Raw genomic sequence first — 18,566 nt, forward strand, 5'->3', positions numbered from 1 at the left:
ATAACATATGTATGTATGCATTCATGTATACACATATGCATGCACAAATGAATGCATGTATATATGCAAGTATGTATGAATGCATGTATGCATGTATATATGCACGTATGTATGTATGTATGTATGTGCATGTATGTTTGTATATATGCATGTATATAATATATGCATGTGGGAGGAAGTGAGTGAAAGGAGCTGAGTTGGGACCAGAGCAAGTACTTCTCTCAGTGGCACTAGGAGAACATTCAGGGCAGAAGTTCCACTTGTGTGGGGCTGCCCCGTACAACCGTGCAGCCAGTGCTGATGACTGACTGGCCCCTCACACAGAAAAGCCTGAGTTGCTATGAAGGGGATTTTTTCTGGGAATGCACTTAAGGAGCACTGGGTTTCATGTGAGGAGACAGATCCTATGCCAGCATACAAGTGAGTCGCCTGAGGAAACAAGGAAATGCCATTTGAGGTGAGTGCTGTTAACACTTGGAATTCTCTATTCTCTCACTGGGAGCTGTGATGGTTTGTATATGGTTGGCTTAGGGAGTGGCACTATTTGGAGGTGTGGCCTTGTTAGAGTAGGTGTGTCACTGTGGGCTTGGGCTTAAGATCCTCACACTAGCTGCCTAGAAGTCAGTATTCTGCTAGCAGCCTTCAGATGAAGATGTAGAACTCTCAGCTCCTCCTGTACCATGCCTGCCTGGATGCTGCCATGTTCCTGCCTTGATGATAATGGACTGAGCCTCTGAACCTGTAAGCCAGCACCAATTAAATGTTGTCCTTATAAGAGTTGCCTTGGTCATGGTGTCTGTTCACAGCAGTAAACTCCTAACTAAGACAGGAGCTTTGCTGGGAGCCTCTCAAAGTCAAGAGAGATGGCGGGCAGTGGGTGTTGGGGATTCCTGGGAGAAAACTGAGGGGTTACTTGTCTAGGAAGCTCTTGACTCACAGCCCTAGACACTGTGGAGCCTCAGTGGACTCTGTGAGGCCTGTGGCTCTGGCACAAACTGGGCATACCTTAGCTGTCTGTCAAACTGGGTTCGGTAGCTGTGAGGTGGGATGCGGAAAGGGAACTGTCAATCAGAAGCCTCCACAGAGACCTGTTGCCTCTCAGTCCATCTGGCATCTCCTTTGTATGCATAAGATGAGGGAGGTGGGTGGCTGTGGGTCAGACACAGGGTTGGCAGTGAGCTACTGTGGCACTCTTGTTCTTACCCTGGTACTCCAGCTTGAATCCTGGCCGGTTCTGGGAATGGTCGCTGTGGAAGTACACGATACTATCATGGGACGTGGAGAGCAGGGATCCAGGCAGCTCACTCCCGCTGAACCTTCCCATCATGCGGCTGGTCTCGGAGGGGCCACTCCGGATTTCTAAGAAGTCGTGGTTGGGCTCCGTGGAGAAGTTCAAAAACTGGATGTGAGCACCTGGGAGGAGGACAGAGGCAGACAGTGCTCAAAGCCGCACAGTCCCCCTCCCGGAAGGCTGTCCTCCCACGGTGACTCTTCCAGGGTCCAGAATCCCCACAACCACCAAAGCCCCAACCAGGCAGCTCTCCCAGAGCACATTCTGAGCTTTGCCCAAATAGTCTGGCCATCAGGGCGGATCAGAAAGTCAATAGGCTTTGCAATTAGAAATAAAGGCACTACTTTTTTTTCCGAGTTCCACCTGCAATCTATTTGATTTCATGGAAAGCTGACTTCATGATTCCATTTGAACCATGTCTAATATCAATATAAAGATAGTTTCTCTAAAATAAACGTTTAGTTAAGAAATCACAACCCACTTTGACTCAAAGGACACACGTGGCCTTTCTTGCGGGTGTATTCTAGAATCTTGAGGTGACTCTGAAGGACATGGTGAGGAAGCATAAATCGTCTCACCTGATCCACTGAAGTCAATTGAAGTTTAGACTTGGGACCTTGGTGGGTTAATCAAGATCTCTTAGCCACCTGTCAGGTTACATGGATTTAATTAAGCCCCTGGGGTACATATTTACATAAGCCACGGAGAGAACTGAGGTTGGAACAGAATCGCTGGTATTTGTTTACAGACAAGGGTTTTCAAAATTGGATCACTATGGGAAAATGTTCTCCAGAGAAACCGATTTGCCTATTTGTGTAAGAAATGCCCACATGTTCACTGCATTGTTAACTGAGAAAAACAGGTTGGAAAAAGTAGACACTGGATATAGAAAAAAAATGTAGATGTCAATTGTGATTTCTATATTTAAGAGCCTGGCAGAATACATACTCGTTTGCTAGTAATACCGAGTGAGCATGTGCCATGGGCTCGTGTCAGGCTAGGCATGGCCCAGGATGAGCGAGGTGGGACGGTCCTGGTGTTTATGAGCACCAAGCTGTTACCTAAAGACCTCTTCATGGTGAGGTCACAGAGTTTGATTTTTGCAATGTGTTCCTCTGCATTCTCTGGATTGATAGGCTGGCCCCTTAATACAATGGTTTGTGTGTCTTGTTATGTTCAGAGCAATGGCCAGATGGGTGCTGAAGAGCTTTCATCTCCTGTCCTGTCCATTCACCTTAACTCTGTGTTACAGGATTCCATTCTATACACCGCCTGCTTCCCCAGCTCACTCTCCTCCTATGAACACAGATTCCTTCCACACCACAGAGCATCTTTCTCTGAACCATCCTGAACCATTATCTGTAGAGCTGTGCTCTCCAGTCTTTGTCTGTGCAGCCTCCCATGCTGGAGAACTCTGCAGCCTGTGTGCCCAACTTTGGGTTCTATTAGGTGTGTGTGTGTGTGTGAAAAAACCCAGGGTTGTGTTCACCACCTAATGGCAGAGGCACGTTACTGCAGAGGCTCTTTAAGCAATAACATCTTGTGTTCTAGAGGAGAAACAGGGTGCAGGAGCCCACTTGAAAGCAAGAGATCCTGGTATACCACTGGACCTGCAGCAGGCTCATTGTCCAGAGCTGGAAGACAGATGAAGGAGCAAGGGACCAAGTGCTTTGGTGGCTGAGCACAAAGACTCAGAGAGGACAGCCACCCACTTAAACTTCAGTCCCAAGCTTGAAGACACAGCAATAGGAACTCTGGTCCACCTTGCCCAGTGTCTCAAATCTCGACGCTATGAAGATTGCCAAAGTTGTCTTCACTTTTCCCAGTTTCCTTCAAGAGATGGCTCTAGACACTAGACTCTAGCCTTTGAGGGTCACCCCACTGTCTGAGAGCCCACCCCTGACACTATTAGTGATACTCAGTGATGCTTGCAGACAGGAGTCTAGCATGGCTGTCCTCTAAGAGGCTTCACCCAGTCGCTGATTCATACGGATGCAGAGACCAGTGGCCAAACATTAGGGGGAGCTCTGGGACTCTTATGGAAGAGTGGGGGATAGAACTGAGGGTGCCAGAGAGGGGGAGTCAAGGACACTACAAGAAGACCTACAGAACCAACTAATCAGGACCCATGGGAGCTCATAGAGACTGAACCACCAACCAAAGAGCATGCATGGGCTAGACCTGGGCCCCCTACACATATGCATATGGTCTCCATATGGGTCCCCTAACAAGTGGAGTAGGGGCTGACTCTGACTCTGTTGCCACCCTTTGAATCCCTTTCCCCGAGTTGGGCTGACTTGTCTGGCCTCTGTGGGAGAGGATGTAACTAATCCTGCTGCAACTTAATGTGCCAGGGTGGGCTGGTACCCACGGGAAGTGCCTCCCTTCTCAGAGGAGAGGAGGATGGGCTAATGGGAGGAATGGAGGTAATCAGGATGTAAAGTGAATAAACAAATAAATTAAGAAAAAAAAAAAAGAAAAGAGCAGTCTCCAGGCTGAGGCTAGTGGACTGAGAGGTTCCAAGCCTGTGTTTCATGGAAAAAGGAGATGGGGGTGGGGAACACCCAATGGGGCATGGTGGTTACAACACTTTTTACATGTCACAGTGAAACCTATTACCTTGTAGAGTTAATTATGCAAATATAAACGGATAAGTCCCCAGGACAGTTCTTTTCCTAGGCATAGTGCAGAATTTGGGCAAAGGGACCCCTATGATCAACCCCTCAGTTCCTTGTGGGCACAGAGCCTTAACTGTTTGGTGCCGGCAACCAGGGTTAAATTATGTTGCCATATGAATTTAGCAATTACAATTTGCACCTAGACTAAGGTCCTTCGCAGCCAACAACCCCCATGCCTGGAATAGTCCAGCTTCCTCTCTCAATCTCCGGGCCAGCTAGAATGTGTCTATGAAGGATGCCAACTCAATTTCATATTGACCTTGACTCAATTTAATTAGGATGATGAATGGGACAGGGGACTTAAAAGCACAACCTGAGGTCTAGACTCAGCAAAATGGATTTCCTCTTCTTTTTATTCCAGGTAATTTCTTTCTTTTTCTTTTCTCTCTTTTTAAAAAATGGTCCTGGAGATGGAACCTTGTGCCTCTCAAAGGCAAACTCCCCAGCCCACTCTTCCCTCAGCTACGTCTCTCGTTGAGTTTCTGATTCTATACCCCTGCGTTTAGTTCAGGGCTCAAACCCTTAACCTTTCTCCCCGTACACTCCAATCTCTGCCATTCCCAAGACTGCACCAGACAGCAACGGATGAAGCCTAAGAAGGACAGTGGTGGGTGCTGAGCTTACGCTGGTGTGGGGCAGTCAGCTTGTTTAATCTAGGCCTGGGCTCAGAGCTCCTGTCTCCCTGGAGGCTGCAGACTCACCAAAGCCCACGGGCAGCGAGATCTTCCAGGAACAGTCCATATTACTGGGGTAGTTGCCTGGGAAACCGGGGCTCAGGATCACCCCTTCCATCTCTTCCACTGCTCCCCCACATTGCGCTGTGACAATGAGAGTCAGGTTAGGTCATCAAGGAGAGTGAAGGGCTAGGCAAGGGTCCAGAGCTACATTTTAAAACAGGTCCTGAGTCATAAACCTAAATGAGAACCCAAAAAGGTCTCCCCGAACATCTGTACCCACGGGTAAAACCCAGAATGTAAAGTTAGGACTAAAGCAAAGGCTAGGATGCCAGGAGAGCCAGCATTGACCATGCCCTTCATAAGTCAGAGACCTCAAAAAGGATATGCAGGGAGTGACAAAACTCTGTTCCAAGAGAAGTCCTCCAGTCCTTACATGATAGCCCAGCTCTCTCTCTCTCTCTCTCTCTCTCTCTCTCTCTCTCTCTCTCTCTCTCTCTCTCTCTCTCTCTCTCTCTCTCTTTCTCTCTCTCTCTCTCTCTTTCTCTGAATCTAGTTTTCACAACTGCAGACAAAGGATGGAAGGGAAGAGAAGGGACCAGCACACATTGTGTCCTCTTTGTGTGCTTGCAACTGCACCAGATCTATCTTCTATGGGGTAGGGTGTCTGGCTGTCAAGGCTCACCATGACATTTAGCTATGACAGAGGGTCTGGAGACATCTGATTTCAAGTTGTGAGGGACACCTCCGCAGCTGCTCAGTTGAAAACCATTTTGTATTTTACATTCTATGAGGAAAGATTATGTGAAGAAGAAAGGGGCTAATCAGCCATGGAGGCCCATGGGGGTGCTCAGGGAAGGAAATGCCAAGGGTCCAGACCAGCACTTTCTGAGCAGAAGGTGACTAGGAAGCTAAGAAAAGTCCCACCACTATGTCACAGTGCCCGCTGCACGTCCTGTGGGGCCATGGGTGAGTTCTACGCCACCCTGACCCTTCCAAGCCCAGACTCCAAAGCAGCAAAAAGGCACTAAGAACAGAAGCCATTTCAGGGAGTTGCTGGGAGGGGACTCGGGGAAGAATGCGTTTCACTTGGTGTAGGAGAGCTGATGTATGCAGCAGACGCCATGAGTGGCAACTCATGCTCCTATGGTTTCCTGGGCCAAGCCTTTGGAGTACACTGGGTGAGTGCCTACGGCTTCAAACCACAGATGTGACCCACTCTACATGCAAGTGAAAGTGCAGAAGTGAAATTCTGTCATGCCAGTGTGACATTCCCTTGACGACCCACTACTTTCCTGGGGACACGTGGGGTATGCTTCACTATCAGCCTCGCATTGAAAAACCTTCCCTTTCCACTTCTCATTTCTCTTTAACCTTCGAAGGAAGATTTCTGGGCTGGGAAGATGACTTATCTGGTAAGGTACTTGCAGTGTAAGTGTTAGGTCCTGAGTCTGGATGTCCAGCATCCATGTAAAGGCCAAGTGCAGTGCTGTACCTGTAATCTGAGTGCTGAGGTGGGGGTGGGGAGAGAAGGACTCCAGCAAACCTAGCTCAACTGGTGAGCTCCAGGTTTAGGGAGAGACCCTGTCTCAAAAAAAAGAAAATCTGGACAGTGGTTGAGGAAGACATGCACAGGCACACACACCCACACCACGTGTATATACAACACACACACATAAACACACATTCACCAAGTGTATACACAACACATACACATCAAGTATATACATAATACACATCAAGTGTGTACAACACACACACACACACACCAAGCGTATATACAACACACACTAAGTATATACAACACACACACCAAGAGTATATTCAACACACACCAAGTATATAAAACACACATACACATACACCAAGTGTATATACAATACACATTAAGTGTGTATAACACATACACCAAGTGTACACAACATACACACACCAAGTGTATATACAACACACACCAAGTATCTACAACACACACATACACCAGTAAGAGTATACAATATACTAAGAGTATATACAATACACATCAAGTGTGTACAACACACACACACACATACACCAAGTGTATATACAACACACACCAAGTATATACAACACACACATAAACCAAGTGTATATACAACACACACCAAGTATACACAACACACACATACACCAAGTGTATATACAATACACATCAAGTGTGTATAACACACACACCAAGTGTACACAACATACACACACCAAATGTATATACAACACACACATACACCAAGTATATATACAATATACTAAGAGTATATACAATACACATCAAGTGTATACAACACACAGACCAAGTGTATATACAACACACATACCAAGTATATACACACACACACACACACACACACACACACACACAGAGAGAGAGAGAGAGAGAGAGAGAGAGAGAGAGAGAGAGAGAGAGAGAGAGAGAGAATGCATCCCACTGGATGCAATGGGAAGCACGTTGCTTGGAGCCTGTCACTTAGGAGACACCCAGCTACTATTTGTTTCTTACTCTCTTGACCTGACCACAATTCTCTGCAGCATCAATGTATCTGTTAAAGTCCTCAACATCTCCCAGCATGGGCTAAGCAGTGAAGCCAAGTCAGGTCCTTATTTTATGTGCAATCCACAACATTACAAGCAGGTTTGTTAGTCTGTTCTTACTTTGACAAAGTCATGAGATAAACCCAATGTGCCTAAAAATGTCTTCTGGGCTCTGGCTGGTTTTGTGGAACCACAGTGGCCCCAATAATATTCTAAAGTAAAGCAACCTTGTTGTGACTTTTTTTTTTCAAGTTGGTGGGCAGAGCCTTCTAGAAGCCAGGACAGCTTTGAATGAGAGTTAGAAATTACAAAAATGTCTTTCAGAAACTACTGACTTGGAACAAATCCAGAGCATCAAAATTTCTTTGGACTTGAACTTGAACACAGCAACACAGCTGGGAGCTCTGATCCCTGGGGATTTGGACCTTAGTGGATTTCCAAGTCGGTTCTCTTACCAATGCAGAGCGGAGGGGGGTAGTTCCATCGACGCACAGTCCCGGGCATGCAGGAGATGTGGGCATGGCCCTGGAGGAATCAGAACAGAAGTGGGTGAGAGGTTCCCAGGGGCATAATTATACACATAACCCAGAGCAAGGGGCTCACTCTAGGCCTCACGTCAGGGGGTAAGACACACGGGATACATACAGACATACAGACACATGGGATCACCTTGGGATTCGAGGTAAGACAGAAGGAGAGAGATTTGGAGGGGAGAGACCACTTATTAGAAGCCATCACTAAAGAATTCTCATTACAAGAGGTTTCCTTGTGAGTTTCCTCTAATTACTAAATTCCCTCATGGGCCCTCAAAGGGAAATTAAATTTTCCTAAAGTCCAATCAAATCAGACTTTGCAGGAACACATTTCGGGCTGGATTATTCAAAGCCTTTACCATCACAAAGTTTGTTTTTTTCGAGAACAGTTCCAGGAGTAGAGAGCTGTCCCCAGTGTGTATGGAGGTCACACCCATCTTTGATAGATATAGCTGTATTGTTACAGGACTGGGCAATCAGCTCAGGGGACAGATGTCTGCTCCCTACCCTTGGGTTTTGGTTGAGGAGAGGTAGGTACCTGGAGGGCATATCCTGGCTCACACTGGAAAGAGACCACGTCGTTCACCAAATAGCGCTCTCCTGTCTTCACCCCATTGCTGGGTACAGCTGGTTCGGGACAACTGCTCAAGCCCACGGCTAGACAAGCCAGAAGCAGGGAGAGAGAAGGATGCATAAGCTTGGCAGGTTGAGGTGACAGAGGCTGAGGGTACAGCTGGCTGCTTGGGGTCCAAGGCTTGTGCCTTCCTGGGCACTTGCCAACCTCTCTACTTAGCATGCTGAGGAAGTCGGAACATGTAGGACGGAGGCTCACCAGGTCAAAGCTGGGAGAGGGGTGCCACTTCAGGAACTGTGGGTGTTCTATGCACCCACTGAGCTCAGCATCAGGCTATCCTGGCTGCAGACCCCCAGGCCTGTCTGAGCCCCTCCAATGTCCCTCTTGCGCCTGCTCTCAACTTCCCTCTCCTTCCTCTGCTCTTAGAAGACAGTGTCTGTAGCAGGAAGAGAGTTGGCCTGAAAGAAGTTGGCCCACCAGCAAGACTGTCCCCTGGTTCCTAACTCAAGGTCAGGGCAGTCCCCTTCTCTAAGGGGAGCCCCCCATGGTTGGCCCTCCATGCTCAGCACTAGCCCTTAGGCACTGTAGGATCTAGTCACAGCTCGGAGCTGCTTTCAAGTCACCCAAACTTACAGTGACTCTTGCAATCTCTCCTTGAGTCTCTGGCCCTCCTTACCTATTCTGAAATACACCCTCATGACTATCATGGATAACTCAAGGACCATCAACAGCAGGCCACACCCCCTCCCATGATTCACTCTGTGGACTCTCAAATTCTCCCCTGTTCAATTTTCTTGACTTAAAGTCCAGCCCATGTTCCTTCCGTCCAGTTGTACTGATCGTCCTGCCTAGGGGTGGCTGTGATATCATCATCGTGGTCATCTTGGGAGGAGCTGCTCTTTCTGAGCCTGTCCCCTCATTTCACCCGATTGCTGCAGGCCTTAACTGCCATCTCATAGAGAGGGTGACAGTGGCCCCTAGTGTGCTCTTATGCCACAACATTGGGATTCAGGACCAGATCAGTGTGACTCCAGGTCTGTCCAAGAGCAGTTAAATTCTGAGGTCACATAAGCACATTCCAGCTGTAAGATGTATGATGTAGACCCCTGTGTGCTGGTGGACTCCATCTCACTTCTCCGTTAGAGCTAGGAGACTCATAAGGGCATGGAGCTTGCTGGATAGAGGTCTTCTCTCCTTCAAAGTGTGCGTTGCACCAAAATAGGGCTGGAAAGGGGTCAGCAGCCTGCATAGCTATATGAGCTGAGCCTGGGAGGTTTGAGAGAGGGTGGCCTTCCCTTTCCTGGTGGCTCCCTTGAGAGATGCAGGCTCTCTGGGCAGCCTATCGGTAGCCACATGTCCAGGAAAAAAGGATAATGGATTACTTGGCTGCCCAGAGAACCTGCCACTGGCCTGTCTCCGGAGTCCTTGGTCCACTTTAAAGATAAAACTCTGATAACATTTTTTCCTCCTGAAGAAAACTGACGTATGATAAAGTATACAAGTTATATGTGAATATTCCGTGTATATCCTATGCAGTTGTTATATATGGATATGCTATGTGTATCCTATGTAGTTATTATATGTAAATATGTCATGTGTATCCTATGTAGTTTATATAGGTATACGTTCTGTGTGTCCTACATAGTTGTTATATGTGAATATGCCATGTGTATACTATGTAGTTGTTATGACCATTTGAGGATATATGTTGTGTTTTAGCAAATGTTTGCACTTGCAAAGCTAGAGGGCATCGCCAGTGGTAGAGTGGTTGCCTAGCATGTGAGATGTTCTGGGTTTCACCCCTAGTACCACAAATCCCCAACACAAACACAAATAAAAAAGGAACACACTGCAGTCACCCCAGAATACACTGTTGTCTCCTCTCCCCATTCCCAGACTGCATATGTGCCTCTGAGATGGGACTGTGACACTTAGAAATGAAGTCTGTTGGTGGCTATGTCCCAGCCCCTCAGCAGTGAGACAGAGGCCCCAAGGATGAGGGGTAAAGTAACTGGGAAACCGAACATGAGGCTCTTCCTCGTGGCTGACTGTTGGGATGCCCTGACCATTTCGTAGGGGAGCCCACAGCGCAGTGACTTAAAAACCCCTATTGGGGAGGTGGTAAGGATGAAGGAAGATTGGCCATGTCTACAACATGTTGCAGGCCTCACCTACAGGAGCTCTATGGTGCCTTCAGGTGACAATGAGGAGCATCCTGGGTCCAACTGGCCCTTCCTCAACCACCTGGAGAAAGCTCACTCTTCTAGGAGACCAAGTGGTCGTCTGCCTAACTTCTGGTGCTGGCCCCATTCTGACCCTATCAGATCTTTCCATGTGTCCATGTTGTCGCAGAGAAAGCCCCACAGCATCCCCTCCATTTCCTTATATCCAGGATTATCTACTGGGGCCAAGGCTGATGCTGAGCACTGTCCACTCAGGCTCTCGGGTATCTAGAGGGTTCAGACGTCAGTGGGTGCTAGATTTATCCCATTTTGTTAAGTACACAAGCTTTAGAGAGCTTCGGGCCTGCTCTAATCCTCTTCCTGTGGCCAGTGGTAGGCTTCAGTGGAAAAGAGTGGGTACAACCCAATCTAGCCCGCATTGAGGGTAGGGATCCAGACACTGTTCCCACCCAGAACCCCCTCCTACCAGCCATGACCCCAGATTCTCACTCTTGTATTCCAAGTGGAAGCCAGCAGCAGACACACTGATGTCAGAGTAGAAGTGGAGATAGAGTTGGTTGGAGGTGCTATTCAGGAGGGCCGGTACTGTCGTTCCTGGGAGAGAAAAGCAAGGGTCATTGAGGGGTACCCTCCTGGGGACCAATTCCTACCTAGCTGCTCTGTTTCTACTGCCTGTTGATATTCTGCACCCAGGAATACCCCAGTGTCCCCCGATCAAACCTACTAAATGACAAATGCTAGGTAGACAATGGACCAGGGAAGGGAGGCCGTGGATAAGCAGTGCCATAGACCCATGCTGCAGGCAGGGATACTCCTCACTGAGAGGGCTGGGAGTCTGGTCTCTACTTAGTCATCTTCAAAATGATTCCAACATGTACATCTGTGTGGTCAACTCAGCAGGGCAGGCAGGCGGTTTGCCTGGGTGTGCATGAATCATTTTTCTATTCTAGCATCTAGAATCTCTGAGCCTGGGAAGATTCAGGTGACCTCCTAAGCCATTGGAACAAACCACACACGGTGCTCTGATACATGCTAGGCTTTGGATGGGCCGGGGTGGGGGTGGGGATCCACTTTGGGGGAAAATTGGGTTGTTCCTTTAAAAAATGAGGCAATGGTGATTCTGTTTCTTTATATACGCTCCTGAGGATAGGCAAAGCATGTGACGCCAGACCCAGCGGCTCGACTAGGCTCCAGAGAAAAAAGGTATGATGACAGAGCACCCTAGCCAGTCATGGGGAATTGGAAGTGTGGGGCTTGTGTGACAGTAACCTGCCATGGAAACTGGGTGGAGAGATTTCAGAGCTCTGAGTCAGAGAGTCTCCATGAGATGAGAACAGGCCAGCTATGTCCACCAGTGCCTGGCCAGCCAGCCTGCCAGTGCCTGCCTGCAATATCGTGGATTGCTTTTTAAATATTTTACGCTACAAGACCTTGCATGTGGATATCCATCCCAGCGTTAGTCACAGCTAACGGCTTCATACTGAATGCGACACAGCCATCCATTGAAGGGTGGGTGGGTAGGTATCTGAAGAAACAGCTTGCTCACACAGCACAGTGCTGATTCAAATGGACAATGGGCAAAACATGTGGAAGCCTGACAGAAGCCACATGGTGTAAGATTTCATTTGTATGAACTTCTTGGACTACGGAAAGTCCATGGGAATCGAAAGATCAGTGGTTGCCAGAGTCTGGGGGGCGGGGCAAGCGGGGGATGGAGACTGAATGCAGTCCACACTTGGTTTCTTTTCAGGACAATAGAAATTAAAATTACTCTGGGATTAGTTAGAATTGATGGTTGCAGATCAACACATACAATTATGTGGTCAGCACAGCGGGGCAGACAGTTTATCTGGACATGCATGGATCTTTTTTCTATCTTAACATCATGGATTTCTGGGCCTAGCAGAGTCAGATAATTTCTCGGGCCATTGAGCAAAACCATACACCACACTCTGGCACATGCCTGCCGTTGGATGGCAGTGGGGAATACCAAGCCCCATTCAGTGGTGATGATGGTGGTAATGGTGATGATGATGGTGATGATGGTGGTAATGGTGATGATGATGGTGATGATGGTGGTAATGGTGATGATGATGGTGATGATGGTGGTAATGGTGATGATGATGGTGATGATGGTGGTAATGGTGATGATGATGGTGATGATGGTGGTAATGGTGATGATGATGGTGATGATGGTGGTAATGGTGATGATGATGGTGATGATGGTGGTAATGGTGATGATGATGGTGATGATGGTGGTAATGGTGATAGTAGTGGTGATGATGACGGTGGTGGTAGTGGTGGTGTCTGCCACAACCCTCCATATGGAAGCCCTGGATGTCCCCATCTTACCCGAGAAACTCCCCAGCATGGTTACGGTGTTATCTGCTCCGTCAAACACTTCTAGAGAGTCCCAGTTCTGCTCTGTGACAAAACTGATGACTTGAATCTGGACAGACAGAAGGACAGAGTTGTCGGTCACACAGCTCAAGTGCCTCTCTCCTGTCTCTTCCCGTGGGTTATTTATTTAATTCATTTATTTAGGAGCCAGGGTCTCACATAGCTCAGGCTAACCCTGAATCACTATGTAGCTGAGGATGACTAAACTATTAATCCCCCTGCCTCTGCTTTCCTGGGGGTGCTGATGATGGGCGTGCACAAGCACACCTGGGGATTGAACCCAGTGCTTTGTGTACGTCACGAAAGAACTCTACCATCTGAGCTGCCTTCTCCCACTTGGAATATTCTTGGGGTTTCCTTCTCCCACTGGGTGTGTCCAGCTGGGGTCCTGATGGCTTCACTGGCCTGGTAGGCTCTGGCTCTTCTCCCATGTCTCCTTGTGTTGCCCTTGCCCTGGGCATATGTTACATAGCCTGATGTGTGCCCAGATGCTCTCCCCTGGCCTCACTCCCCCCTTTATCAGTGATACCGCGTTTCTCTCCTTAATGATCTTAGATACGCCTCAAACCGTTTGAATGTCTCCTAAGAACCTTCCAAAGTCACACTGCAGGTGTAAGCCCACTTTCTTCTCTGGGCCCTCTTGGCTGGCTGGACCTAATTTCCATCTCCCATGCTCCCTCCCCCAGAGATGCTGTGATTTGGAGTCATATCTCTATATCTGCAAATGTGCTCCCAATGACCCAGGGACAAGGATGGAGCTGTTGAGTCTCCCTCCACCTCAGTCCAACAGCAGCCACTTAACTGAGGCGCCTCCCTCCTTGCTCCTACCTGGATGCCAGCACCTTCTGGGACCATGATCTTCCACACGCAGTTGAGGCTGTTGAGATATGGCTCTGGGAAGCCAGGGGACAGGATGGTGCCCCTGCGCTCAGTGAGGTTGCCACCACACGGCACTGGGAAGAGACATGGGCTGGTCAGAGGCTCCTTGGCTCATCTTTGTGGTGGCTCCCTGAGAGCCTCTTCATGTGCCTCCCGCAGGGCCTTGGGTCTTGGGTCTCTGCTGGGCCTCTTCCTGGGCTAGCTTCTCCTATGGCTTCTAACTCCACTTCTCTCGGGATTTCTGGGCTCTGCTGGGTCACCTTCAAGTGCTAGCCTCTTCCTTGCCCTCTGCACCCAGCCTACTCTCTCAGGGTCTCCAGGATGCTCTAACTCATCTTGTTCTGGTTTCTCCTCTAGCCCTCAATACCCCTCTACCACTCTCACAACTTGTAGGGTCCCTAGCCCTGCTGGGCCTCCTTTTCATGATGCTTTCTCCCTTTGGGACCTCTTGCTCTCAGCCTTCTTGATGACTTGACCTCCAACAATGGTAGCTGTTCATCTCTTCTCGGCTATCCCTCTCCAGCTTCTCCCCCATTCTGTGTTCACACTGCCCCGCAGGCCCAGGGAGTTATATGGTCTGAATAGGACTTTCTCTCTGGGTGCTGAGAAGGGCTGCTGTGTGCCTTGAGGATATCTCTGATGGTTGGCTGCATCCCTCATGGAGAAAAATCTACCCCAGTCTTTTCCTCCATTCTTTTCTCCTTCCACTCTCTGTCTTGCTAACGTTATCCACTTACCCACACAGGTTGGTGCAGAGACATTCCACTGGGCCAGTGCCCCAGGTACAGGGAGGCACTCGATCTCTGGGGACCCCTGCAGGGCATAGCCTGAGTTGCATTCAAAGCGAATGATGGCCCCCACGGAGAAGTCACTGCCAAGCCTCTTGCCATAGCGAGGTTCTGGCACAGAGCTGCACTGTGTGGCGCTGGTTCGGGGTACCGCTGTTGGGAAGAGGGGCACTTAGGGGTGGGCCAGGCTCCACCCCTGTAGAGACTGGCCCGGGGTGCATGGAGGACAAGGCTAGAAGGAGCTCTGGGATCTCAGGGCACATTTTAAGGCTGGCATGGGCACTTTCTAGGGCAGGGACCATTTTGAGGCACACTGCTAGACTCAATGTTGGGCGCAGTTTCTGGGAATCATGGCTAGGGAGAGCCCCAGGAACCAGACTTTAGTCTCAGGGTTGTTCTCTGCTTTCCTAGTGATATATCTTCCTTACCAAGGCCCCGTGCTCCCCAAAAGCAACAATCCTTTCCCCTCCACTCCCTGAGGCATCACCCTGCTCACTGGCTTCTCCCAAGCCCTTGTCTAGAGTCTTCAGATGATTTGGACAGAATGGTGGCTTGTGGGAATCATGGCGTCCCTTGTAGCGGAATTGCCCTGCACAGGGATACACGTGGCCTCCCGGGCAGTGTAGAACACACAGGGAGGGCTGTGCTTAGAGACTGGTGGCCTTAACAATGTGGCTGTTGCTGGGTAAGGGTAGACTGGATTTTGGCAGGTCAAAGCAAGGATGCCCCAAGCAGCTGCTGGGTCTTAGTGACCCAGAATGAACACAACACTGATTGCCTGCCGGGTTGTGGACTTTTTTGAACAGACCAGCGAGCCGTTAGAATTACCCTCATTCCATACACAGCAATTGGTGGTTCTAAGGAATGGAATGGCTGGTGTCTGCTTCCTCGATCAAAGCCTGTCTGTCCCAGCCCTTTTCTATACACTGCAGATAAAACCAAGTTCCTTGAAGTAAGAGGACTGGTCTGATGCCCTGGGATCATCAGACATGCAATGGACACTGTGTGTCGGGGTGGGGCTGGGGGAGGGGAGACAGGAAGTGTAGGAAAGGAATTAACTTCCCAATTCAACATAGAATTTAGCTCAGAATCTGTTGCTTGAGTAAATAGATGTATACAACTGAAAAAAAAAAAACTATGGCACACATTGCCCCCCACCCTCTTGCCCCCAACCGTCATAGAAAGGTGCAGATGGCAGATGAAAGGCCTCTATTCCTTGGGACACAAAGATGACTTTGACCCTCCAAGATTCGCATCCTACATACCTTGGTAGACAAAGTGGAACCCCCGGGCTGATACTTGACCTTTGGCGCTAAACTTGATGAGAACTTGATTGGAGGTGGCCAAGGGCAGCGACTCTCCTGCCGAGAGGAAGGAAGAGAGAGGAAGACAGTGAGTGTGGCTGTAACACACCAAGGACAGAATCAAGGCCGGGAGGGAGGGCAGCCATAGCTAACACGGCGCCTCCTTCCATATTCCAGGACTTGCAGCAACCCAACACACAGCCTGCACCTTACAGTGGGAAGCTCACAGATGGGGGCCGGTGATGTGGCTCAGTTGGTAGAGTTGGCTTGCCTGGGACTGTCCCGGGCATCCCAGGGACACTCTGGGTTCGATCCCCCAGCACTGCATGAGCTGGGCAGAGTGGTGCACACACCTCTAATCCCAGCACTTGGGAGGCAGAGGCAGGAGAACCGTAAGCTAAAGGCCAACCTCCAGCCTCAGTTATGCAGAATGCCTGCGGCCGGCCTTCGGTCATTGGCTATGTGAGATTCTGTCCTCGCCTCCCATATGCTGAGATGGTTTTACATCCACGTTCCCTTTGATCTGTGGTCACTGTGAGGCCAGCATGGCAGGGCTCAGCACCCTCACTTACAAAACAAGATGAAGGGCTTTGGAGAATTACATGACCTGACCAGAAAGGAGGAAGCTGCTAAGGGTGTGTTGATTTACGGGGCGGAAGGGGATGGCGGTTACCATACTGCCTGCAAGTTTACTTGGGAAAGGAAAACTTGACGGATTAAAGGTAAATACATAAGAATCAGGCGTGGTTGATGGGAAGGAAGGAGATAAGATCACCTGACAGCTCTGGCCTTTCCCAGACACCCCTTGATGTGATAGGGGCATATGACTCAGACTAGGGCATCCCTGCGAGCAAAGAAAATGCTTGCCAGGATGCTGAACAGAACAGCTCAGTGGAGGCTGGGACTGTCCCGGGCACCCCAGGGTGTGTTATCCTCCAACCACATGGTGCAGAGGATAGGGATACAGGGCCTGTAGGGGTACAGGGCCCTGGGAGCCGCAGACAACACAGGCTTAGGTTGGCTGGTGTGGTACAGATGTAGGAGCAGGACAGGACCAGCTGGAACCACAGCCATAAATATAGCCCGGCTCATCTCTCTCTTCCTGTGGAAGCTCAGGCACAATGTAGCGATGGGCAGTGACATGAGCCTCTGCATTCTGCCTCTCCATGACCTTAGGGACCCCTGACTCCATCTTCCAAAAGGAAATCAGAGTTCTAGAGGTTCAGTCTATGTCCACTGGGGAGAGGGCTGGAGTTCAGATCAGCAGGGAATCACTGAGAAGACTCCCCGATGCCTCCTGAAAGCCCCTTGCCGCCCACCCACCACAGAGATCAGGCAGAACCTTTTTCTCAGCGTGCTTCGATTTACACGTGGCCTAGAGTCACTTCCCTAGCTAAGAGTCATTGCTCCAGATAACTTCTGGGTGCTGAAGCAGAAGACTAAGTCTCCCCGTTCCTTATTGTTGTCCTTCCCAGCTCTGCCTCTCTAGGGAGATGAGCAGGGAGAACCCCCTTTCTCCTGCCCTCCTAACATCTGTGAAGAAGGGCCCCAGGGATGGCTGGCAGAACCCAGATGACTTCAGTCCTGACTGCACACCCATTTCCTTCCGACTCCTGGGAAAGCACGGAAATCACTAGCCACAAGAAAACTTCTTTTTTTTTTTTCATTTCTTTTTTTTTTTTGATTTTTAATATTTTTATTACATATTTTCCTCAATTACATTTCCACACCCAGGGAAGGAGTTACAGAGACAAAGTTCGTAGCTGTGATGAAAGGATGGACCATTTAGAGACTGCCGTATCCAGGGATCCATCCCATAATCAGCTTCTAAACGCTGACACCATTGCATACACTAGCAAGATTTTGCTGAAAGGACCCAAATCTAGCTGTCTCTTGTGAGACGATGCCGGGGCCTAGCAAACACAGGAGTGGATGTTCACAGTCAGCTATTGGATGTATCACAGGGCTCCCAATGGAGAAGCTAGAGAAAGTACCCAAGGAGCTAAAGGGATCTGCAACCCTATTGTTGGAACAAGAAAACTTCTAAAGAAGAGGCCCTTGCGAGAAGTCAAAGCTAATCTTTCATGTGAATTACAGTGGAGAACAGAGGGAAAGGTTTTCAGCCATGACTGCACAAGGTTAAGTGGAGCATGGCACCTCTGGTGCCCAAGGAAGATATGGCAGAGGGAGGCACTGAAGTCAGCGAAGGCTACACAGGGAGGGAGGAGACAGACGCCTGCTCTAACATGTGACTTGGGGCACCCTGACATGTGGCTTGTGGACTGGCAGATGTCCAGAAATGACGTGGCTGTGAAATTAGGGTATTCTCCCAGAATCTATAGGAAAAGTACACAAAGAGATCGAGGCCATGAGAGAAATGAAGATGGGAAAATACAACAAGCAGATATGGGGGGTAGGAGGGGGGGGAAATTCCAGAGAGAGAGAGAGGAATAAAACCGCAAGGAAAAGAGTTTGAGAAGAAAGACGGCTTGCTGCGCTGGGGCTCAGGCTGTGGAGGCTTGCCAAGCACTAGATATGATGAGAAAAAAGAGCTTGGCTTTGAGGGCTGCTTAATTTTCTAAATAAGAAAACATGAGAGTCCCATGGACAGCGAAGTATTGGAGATTCACAAGGCTGAGGGCTCAGCTTGGATCCCGGTTTGTCTGTAATAGTTAATACTGGAACAAGACAGAGCAATCTACTCGGTTTTTT

General features: G+C 49.1%; 1 protein-coding gene across 1 annotated transcript in view; it reads right to left on the reverse strand.

Moving 5' to 3' along the window:
* The window catches only part of Csmd2 (CUB and Sushi multiple domains 2), a 574,744-nt gene that overhangs the window by 76,176 nt on the left and 480,002 nt on the right, over window positions 1–18,566 (reverse strand). The window contains exons 33-41 of the mRNA XM_029476560.1: window positions 15,816–15,911; window positions 14,500–14,703; window positions 13,712–13,836; window positions 12,836–12,932; window positions 10,973–11,077; window positions 8,265–8,383; window positions 7,649–7,718; window positions 4,671–4,787; window positions 1,204–1,413 (exon numbers count right to left, since the gene is read on the reverse strand). Of these exons, the coding sequence (XP_029332420.1) occupies window positions 1,204–1,413; window positions 4,671–4,787; window positions 7,649–7,718; window positions 8,265–8,383; window positions 10,973–11,077; window positions 12,836–12,932; window positions 13,712–13,836; window positions 14,500–14,703; window positions 15,816–15,911 (1,143 nt within the window). The remainder of the gene's footprint in view (window positions 1–1,203; window positions 1,414–4,670; window positions 4,788–7,648; window positions 7,719–8,264; window positions 8,384–10,972; window positions 11,078–12,835; window positions 12,933–13,711; window positions 13,837–14,499; window positions 14,704–15,815; window positions 15,912–18,566) is intronic.

This window comes from Mus caroli, unplaced genomic scaffold (genome assembly GCF_978045245.1).
Source record: "Mus caroli unplaced genomic scaffold, Mus_caroli_1 scaffold_6, whole genome shotgun sequence".
In the NCBI taxonomy this organism is placed as follows: Eukaryota; Metazoa; Chordata; class Mammalia; order Rodentia; family Muridae; genus Mus; species Mus caroli.